The sequence below is a fragment of the Chiloscyllium plagiosum genome, chromosome 33 (genome assembly GCF_004010195.1).
Source record: "Chiloscyllium plagiosum isolate BGI_BamShark_2017 chromosome 33, ASM401019v2, whole genome shotgun sequence".
Lineage (NCBI taxonomy): Eukaryota > Metazoa > Chordata > Chondrichthyes > Orectolobiformes > Hemiscylliidae > Chiloscyllium > Chiloscyllium plagiosum.
In genome coordinates, this window is record NC_057742.1 from 6,004,206 (window position 1) to 6,012,976 (window position 8,771).

Consider the following 8,771-nt stretch of genomic DNA (forward strand, 5'->3'; position numbering starts at 1 on the left):
AGAATATCAGCTTTTCTTACATCACATGTAGAAAGTATCCAATCAGCTTGGAGTTGAGGGGAATGCTTTGGTGGAGTGGTGTGTGGACAAGTGCTAATACTGTGAACTTTTCTACAGGAAGGAAGGAAGCAGGGAGTGTAGTTGGCAGGTTCATCTTAAAGAGCTCGTTAAACCTCCAAGTGTGTGTGTGTGTGTGTGTGTTGATTTCATCTTACTGTTTAGTAAAATGCTGCAGTGAAATGCGGACACATCTTGCTCATTTCAATCATCGCATCTCTTAATTTGGGCCATTTAGTTTCGCCCAAAAAAGTAATTAATGGCAGAACTACCTCTTTGCTTTTTTGCATGGCGAACACAATGGTTGGGATTATCCCGGGATGTATGGATTATATCCCCAATGTTGCACTGGGAGGATTTCAGTCGGGTCATCTGGAAATGGACGGGGTTAGACTGGGTTACCTGCGCATCAACGGGAAGCAAATGTTCGCCCTGTCGCAAGTTCTGGCGGATCTGTTCAAAGACGTCCCGAGGACCACGATTCGCAAGAGGATGGAGCACCTGAAGATCAAACGACGCCGGTGCGATTTGAGGGAGTTGCGGACTCTGAAAGCCATGAACTCGGTACCGACGCGAGCGGTCAAGTGCTCCCTCATTTCCAAAGAGGATCTGGAAGTTTTATACACAGTCTACAAAACGCCAGAGGTCGGCAAGAAGAAGATCAAGGTAAAGGTGAGGAGTGGCGGACAGCTAAGCAGCTCGGAGGGACACGGTTTCTACACCGGGCTCTGTACCGAGAGGGCGGTGCTGCTGAGGACACGGGCACCGGGAGAATGCGCCCAGGTCAGATACCCGACACCGAGCGGGACTGAGCTCCTCGATTACCCCTCGGCGATCGTACCGGCCGGTAAAGACTTCCCGGAGTATGGAAACGCGGAGAAAGCCGGTATGTGCCCAGTGTACCGGGAGCAGGAGGTGTTTTACCGGGACCTGGTCTGTTGCTTCCCCAGAGCGGTGCAACCCTCCGTCGCGGTTCGAGTTCATGGAAACGAGCAGCCGGTTCATTTCACGGCGAAATATTCATGTTGTAACCGGAGCAAAACCGTGGGAGGCGGTTTTCTCAGTAACGGCAATTCATCGCTGAGCCCCGCAGCCTTCCAGTCGGTGAAAACCATGTTCCTCTCTGGAGATATAAAGACGGGAAATGAAAGGGGCTTTGCACCGGGCGGTCAGGTCGCCTCTTTGGGATATTCCAGTGACTCGGACTGCAGCCTAGAGCCGGGCAATCTCTCGGATTTCGGTTCCACGGACGAAGACGAGGAAGACGGAGAGTCGGTGTTTTCCGCCTCCAGCAGCGGCGATGAGAGCTCCACCGCCTCAGACTCCAGCTCGGCTCACAGCGGCGTCTCTCTGCACAGTACCCGCTTCAGGAGAGCCACCTTACCCAGCGTCAGCGCGAAGATCCCGGCGGTGTCCCCCAGCCCTGCGCCGCCCGACAGAGTGGAGCTCCCGGCGGTGGACAAGTCCCAGTCGCGGCCGCTGTTCCTGCAGGTAGCCTCGAACTCTCCCACCCGCGCCCAGTCCAAGGGGAGCCCCGGCACCGGGCCAAAGGGCAATTCTCCTGCCGGGGAGAGGCAGCCAGGAGCCAGGGTCCCATCTCAACTGCCCGGATCCTCTAGGACCGGCCTGTCTTTACAACAAAGGGATACGTTACAGTGGAGAGCGCGGCCCGGCAGCTCAGCTCTTTCCTGCTTTAATACAAACGCTGGGAAATTCGACAGTCGGGACAAAGCGGCCCTGTTCGGTTCCGGAGCCCATTCCCAGGGCGGGATTAACCACAGGATCGGCGGATCCAGAGAGCGCCCTGACATCTGCAGCCGCCCCCCGCGAGCGAGTGTCCAGAGTCCTGGCTTCAGCCCCGGCACCGGGCCGGGCTCAGGGAGAGGGGGGCCGGGGCGGAGGTACAGACCGAGAGTGAACCTGGGGGTTGACTGGGAGGAGGAGGAGGAGGAGGAGAGTGGAGTGATACAATCAGTGAGCGAGTTTCCTGGATCTGTCCATTCGCTCCAGGATCCCACCTCGACAGGAATACAAAACCAGTGCACTTTAGCGAATGGGCCGCCGGCCGCTGGCTGGGGGAACGCTGCCAAAAAGAGACGCATCTCTTCGAGCTGCCGCCGCGGTCGGTCCAAACGCTGTTCGGGGAGGGTGCAACCCTGGGTCACAGCGACCGGCCAAAGGCCGAACCTACTGAAAGACCCTGCCAAGTGCAGACGTGTCAGCTGCGGATTAGTAACGCCGGTTAAGAAAGCTTTCAGTTTAATGGGCAATTTCCCCACACCGCCCTCGCTGATTGTAGGTGACGATGGGGACCTGTGCCCGGCCTATTCCTTCAGCTCGGAGCCCTGTGACACAGTCCAGAAAGCTCACCCTCTCTGGGCCTGGCAAATCGGCCGCTCAGCGATTCCCCTTCCACCCAGCCTGAAATTCAGGGGCTTCAGCCTTTAGGGGTCAGTGACAGATTGTGGACGTGAAATTGCCCCCCCCCCCCCATTGTCCATTTGCAAAAGAAAGTGTTGTCACACCATCCGCAGGCTGTTCCAACACCCTGATCAGAAAATGCAGTTCACAACAAAGATTGAACAGCTATTTTGATTATTTCATCCCCAAACCGAACACGGCAATTTTTTTTAACCAAAAAGTGATCCTAATTTATCGGCTACAGTAGGGAGATGTGTGGCTCTTTGAAGATCGGTGTGTTTAATAGAGAAATGGGGAAGCAGTCAGGTCTGGCCCCAGTACACGCCTGGATGTGGCTCTTTGCACTAGTCTTTTATTTTCCCCTGTGCAATCGACCTATTAAAGCATTGGGAGTGACATTTACTGAACGAACAGCCTCTCAATCGAGAGAAATTTCAAATATATCAGAACGATTTAAAAAAACACTTTCCAAGTAGCCTCCCACAGTCATCAGACTACATTGTGTTGTGGGGAAAGGGAGAATGAGAAGATTATTCTACGTGCCACCCCCCCCCCCCCCCCCCCACCCCCACCTCCTTCCATCCAGCTGGGTCTAGATTATCGGGATTTTTAAAAAATCCTCCTGACACAGTGATCTCTTGTACTCACCTCAGTTCCTTCTTTGTTCCTTCAGGAAGCTTTAATTAAAAGTAGTCAAAAATACTGGTGACAGGACAAGGGAGTAACAGCTGTCATCTTTTAAATGGACGGGGAGCTCACTCGAAATGAATTGTACTACAGTTGGTTGTTTTAAAGGTTTTATTTTAGTCGTTTTGATAAACTATTGTCAATTTTAATTTAAAACATATTTGAACTGAAGTCTCAGTGAAAGCGGAGAGGGAGGGAAGTGTGATTGGGGTGGGGGCGGAGGATACCTTTACTTGACTCTGTAGACGGGCCAGTGAGTAAATATCCTGAGCTCTGTGTGTTGCTTCTGTCCCCGCTTAATAATCGGATGTATAATTTGCAAGGGAAACACAGTAACCTTCCCTTTAGATGCAAATCAGTTGAACTCTGAAGGAAAAGAGGTTAATGCACAGAGGCATGCATTACTGATCAAACCCCACGTAAAGTTCCAGTCAATAGTTCCCCATTCAGAAGGGAAAAAAAGACTGGTGCTTGAGTTGAAATGCAATTGTAATTCCTTTTTTTAAAAGAAAATAATATTAAAATTTATTCCTCAGTTGTTGTAAGTTTTATTTATTTAGAATTTGATAAAGGTTCCTTTCAAGAACACAGAAAACAAACTTTAGCAAGTTTTTTTTAGTCCCTGCTCTTTGTGATGTTGACAGTATACAGTGAGTGAGTGAGGTTACGGGGGAGGGGAGAAGCCTACTCCCGCTCAGTGAGTCCTCATCAGGAAGAATTTAAATTATGCTTATTTCTTGCGAAAAAAACAATCAGGGGCAAAACGTGGCGAGGGTGTTGTGCTGTCTAAAGGATTATTGACACTGTGATTCGATTCACAATAACGGCACGGGGTGGAGGGGGAGGGAATCCGTTCAAACGCCAGGTTTGAATTAATGATGAAAAACGTGTTTGGAACAAACAGATGTGAGGAGAGTGGGGATTTTTTTTTCTTTCTCTCTCTCTCTCTATGGGAGGGGGAGGCTGAGCTCCTGTGCTGACATTTTAAATCTGTTCTGCTCTCCCCATCCCCCACCCCCGCGACCACCACCAGGATTCTGGAGAGAGAAAAAAAAACGCGGACAATTGCAGTTTCAGCCAAGATGGTGGTCGTTTGTTTACATAGGGCCAGCCTGGCAAGGAGGAGAGGTCCGTGCAAGATACTCTCAAACTCAGAGCTGCATCATGTCACGGGAACCATGCAGCCTGGAATGTTTCAATTCCTTTCTTTTTATCGCAGCGGGAATTGGACGATAGATTAGGCTGGAGTGGAGAATTGAAGAGAGAGAGAGAGAGAGAGAGAAAGGCGTAGCGAGGGACAAAATCCAGGGAGATGGAGGCAGACTGTTGATCCTGTTTTCCGTGAAGCGGTGAAAGGAAGATGGGGTAGTTTCGCTGGGTGAGTGTTTTCAGGAGCTGGGACCCGATTTCAGGATTAAACTGAAAGCAGTTAGTGAGGGACGGGGACAGGGAGAGGAGGGATAGACACAAATCTAACGCGCACAATGTGGATCGTCACCCGCCGTGCGCTCGCTTTGCTGCGGCTGTAGGACAGAGGCGGAACCTTTTCCACCATCAAAGTCTGAGTGGCTAAAACGAGCCACTTCCAGAGAAATTGTAAGTGGATCTCGAGGCACTCAGCCACACAGACTGCAGATGTAACTGGCAACCACTGCCAACTATCCTTTCTCCAACACTGTGCCATCCACTCGGAGGTAAACCCCCACCTGCAAAACAAAAGCACACATGATTCCATGCTCAATGTATATCGTTGATGTGAGAGGCGGTGGACCCTATCGATTACCGAGACCCGCAATTAAAAAGCACCAGAAATAGCTCGTCTGACCACTGTTAGAAACCACGCGCCTGCAAAATTGGCAATGCTCGTTCAATTGCAGTCTTAGTCTGACACCCAGCCGGCTGAACGCCCGATGGTCCACGCCGCTTTTAATTGTAATTATATTTGCATTCAACAGTTTGAGGGATTGTCCCGGTGCTATCTGGCACACCCCGTAAAATCCTGGGATTGGAATTGGAAAATGTAGCATGAAATAATCATAAATGAGGCAGAAATTAGCAAAAAAAAAGATGCTTACATTTAATAAAAGCTACAACAGTTCATCGCGTGTTATAGCCACGTATCAATGCATAACATAGGTAGATAGGTAGATAGGTAGATAGAATTCTGTAAGAAGAGTCATTTTGGATTTGAAACATTACTCCTGTTTCTCCCTCCGCAGATGCTGCCAGATTTGCTGAGTTTCTCCACCACTTTTTGCTTTTGTGACAGATCTCCAGCATATATAGTTCTTTGCATTATTGTAGATTGATAGATAGATAGACAGGCAGATAGGTAGATAGACAGACAGACAGATAGATAGAAAGAAAGAAATGTTTTGCTGTGCAAAGCCTGCACCCATTGCTTCACGATGGTTCAATCTGACAAGTCCCATTGGATTTTATTGTGCAGCGAGAATTCTTTCATATTGATTTTCTCATTTGTCTAATTGAACATTTTCGGTCCGTTTGTACCGCTGATGTTGACAAAATCTTGCGTGTACCCGTATGCTCTACACTCAGTCTCGAACCGCATGTTTTCTGACTTCGGGAAGAGATGGAAAGTAATTGGACTCTCATTTGGTCACAACACTTTTAACTGATTTTAAATCTGCAGGCGGAGGCTGAATAATCCTCCCAACCCATTCTTAAAAGGGGAACTCGTCTATCGTGGTTAGATTAGGAGATGGGCCTTGGTTTGCAGAGTTCAGGAATAACATGGTCACTGCGATTTGAAACATCGATTGATTTGCCCTATCTAACGTGTTTTTTTTTAAGATGCTACTGGGGATCAATTTGCATATATTTATGTAGGGTGTGAACAGATGAATTGTGACTATTATTCCCTCGGAAGATTTCATAATGATGATTTGCCGCGCAGCTCTAATTTGAAAAGGGCATAATTTGTAAAATATGCGCAATGCAGCACTTGGATTGTTTTTGGATTGGTCTCAATACCTAATGTTTAAAACTAGAGTCAGCATTTATTTTTGTTAAACATCCGGCAGCAGCGGGCTCTTCCCCAACAACAACGTCAATTCGAGTTCTATCTGTGATTTCAGTGATTGGTTTACAGACGCTTAGACTAGCTGGGCCCGGCGGCTTGGTTGCTCGATAAGATATAGGTTAATCCTTTTTAGTGCTGAGAACCCTAAAGAAAGGTTCAAGGCTTTCAAACTACCAAGGTTGCCGAGAGTCAAGGAGACTACACATACTAGGGATCCTGGGTTTTAACAGGCTGCGGGTGTGCAGAAAATAAGTTAATAAGAAAATAAGTGAAGAATTTTTTTAAAAGGCACCAGAGATCTCGGAAGAATGAATCAGAATATTCTTCAGTAAAAAGAGGGGAGATGTGAGCTGGACTAGCGCGTGATGGGCTCCCAGGAAGGAGTGTGTACTGGATGTAACGTAATATTTAAAAGAAAGAGTTGCATTTATAGGACCCCTCTCGTGACCTCAGGACGTCTCAAAGCCCTTTTACAGCCAATGAATTCGTTTTGAAATTTAGTAATATCGAAGGGAAGGAATCAGACTCTGTGTTTGTATGGTCGCAGTAACTGGAATATCTTCCTAGCTGCAGCAGGTACTGACAGAGAGAGCTTCTTAAGAGTCGAGGAAAGATAAATGTTCGAACGTCAAGGAACAACTAGGTCCATTGAATATCAGAAATAAGAATCTCAATGAAAACAGAATTTCTCAGACGAGGGATGGTACTTTTTTGTTATGGTTCTTATAGTCTTTATTTTTACACTGCCTGTGATGAATTAATATACGTGACTCTTAAGAACAAGAGAAAATGCCTTACCTCCTCCATTCAACCGTTTATCTCGCTCATTCACGACAATCATATGTTTGCTGGACAGTTTCGCCTGGGGTATTCAAGGCCTGTGCTTTACTCGGGGCGAATCCCATAGATGAGAGTAGATTCAGTCTCGTGTTTTTACAAAACTGATGGCGTGGGTAATCATGTAAACTAAAGTACAATTCCCATACCTTGGCACTGTGTACCTTATCTCACATTGAATTGAAAATATAAAATATACGACAATAACAATGCGACTGCAAAAAAACCGACAAATTTATAACATTGAATGTCTCCCGAAAGTGGGAGACGAAATTCAGATCTCCTGCACAATATGCCAACTGAACTTCAGGTAATGTATGTGTGATTACAAATCATTCGAATCAATTAGTCAGCAATATTTCAGCATGAGCTTGTTTGGTTAGGTCCATCTCCAACACTTTCTCTCACCATTGTGGCACCCCGTTCACCACCATCCAGCATTCACTTCCTTCACCACAGATGCACAGTGGGAGCAGTGTATAGATCAACTGAGGTGATTCACCGACGTCCCTTGGACATCACCTTTCCAACCTACCACCTCCACTACCTAGAAGGACAAGGGCAGAAGATGCATGGAACACCGCTAGCTGCAAGTTTCCCCTCCAAGCCACTCAGCATCTTGACTTGGAAGAAAATATATCACTGTCCCTTCACGGTCGCTGTGTAAAAATTCCGAAAAGCTTTATGTGTCTCCTTATAAGTGATTCAAGAGACAGCTCACCACCATGTACTCCAGGGTAATTTGAGGGTGGGTACTCAGTGCTGGCCTAGTCAGTCATGTCTATGTCCTCTGCACGTTTTTTTTAACAACTGCTTTTCTGACCATGTCGTTTTGCAAGCCATCTCACAATTACATGGACATTAGAATTGGCGATATTTACTAGGTTTGTTAATAATTATATCTGTTCACCAGAGAACCGATATACCAAAGTATTAGAAAATTGTAATGTGTAATAAATGGAAAATTCACTTGTCTCTTAATTCAGGATGTGAAGTTATACCGAACCAAAGTTAAACTGAGCACTGACAATTTTTACCTTAAACAAACAGCAATACAAATTTACTAGTTTATTGGATTCGGTTTTTAAAAAAAGCTCGCCTTACGACTTTTAGAATTGTCTATTACTCAGATGTGGAGGTTGTGGGTCAAATGGATCATTGACAAGTACAGTTGACAAAAGTACACCAATTCCCGAAAGTGGAATATGCATTAGTTTTTTTTTAAATGCTGATTTCTGTCATAAATTCTATTGATCAATTAGCTTTTGTATTTCCTAGGTCTCAAGTGTATTGCAATAAAACTAATGTTGAATTAAATTTATAATACCAGTGAATGCATCAATGAACGGAGCAACATAACCCGTTTTCTTTCTGTTACTTCTCATTCTGCCTCCTGCATAGGCAAGGAAGAATTTCCATGTTGTTCTTCGTTTAATATATTGCACAGAAAACTACCGGTGAAATAAAACACTACTTGGATGATGTTGCAAAGCTCTAGGTATCCCATGCTCTGCATAGTTCTTTAATACAGGAACAAGAGAGTCTTGATCTCCAATGCAAATACACTGAGGTTTTATTTTTGTAGCATGTGGGTGGAATTTCTTCTGCTGCTGCTTACAATTCATTAAGAGTTCCTCTGACTCCCTGTTTCCAGTCTCTTTCCTCCATGAGGATATTTTTGCTTTAAAAATGTAGTTAATGGAAACTTTAATCACTTTTTTCGTTG

At 46.1% G+C, this 8,771-nt stretch overlaps 1 protein-coding gene across 1 annotated transcript; it reads left to right on the forward strand.

Annotated features, from left to right (window-relative positions):
- The first annotated feature begins 6 nt into the window (after window positions 1-6).
- LOC122539770 (SKI/DACH domain-containing protein 1-like) lies at window positions 7-8,350 on the forward strand. The gene has a single exon (XM_043674816.1). The coding sequence runs from the start codon at window positions 346-348 to the stop codon at window positions 2,503-2,505; it is 2,160 nt and encodes a 719-aa protein (XP_043530751.1). The 5' UTR covers window positions 7-345; the 3' UTR covers window positions 2,506-8,350.
- Window positions 8,351-8,771: the final 421 nt, after the last annotated feature.

Bases quoted from the DNA above. Each gene is read 5' to 3' on its own strand.
- LOC122539770 (XM_043674816.1), top strand. From the start codon at position 346: ATGGCGAACACAATGGTTGGGATTATCCCGGGATGTATGGATTATATC.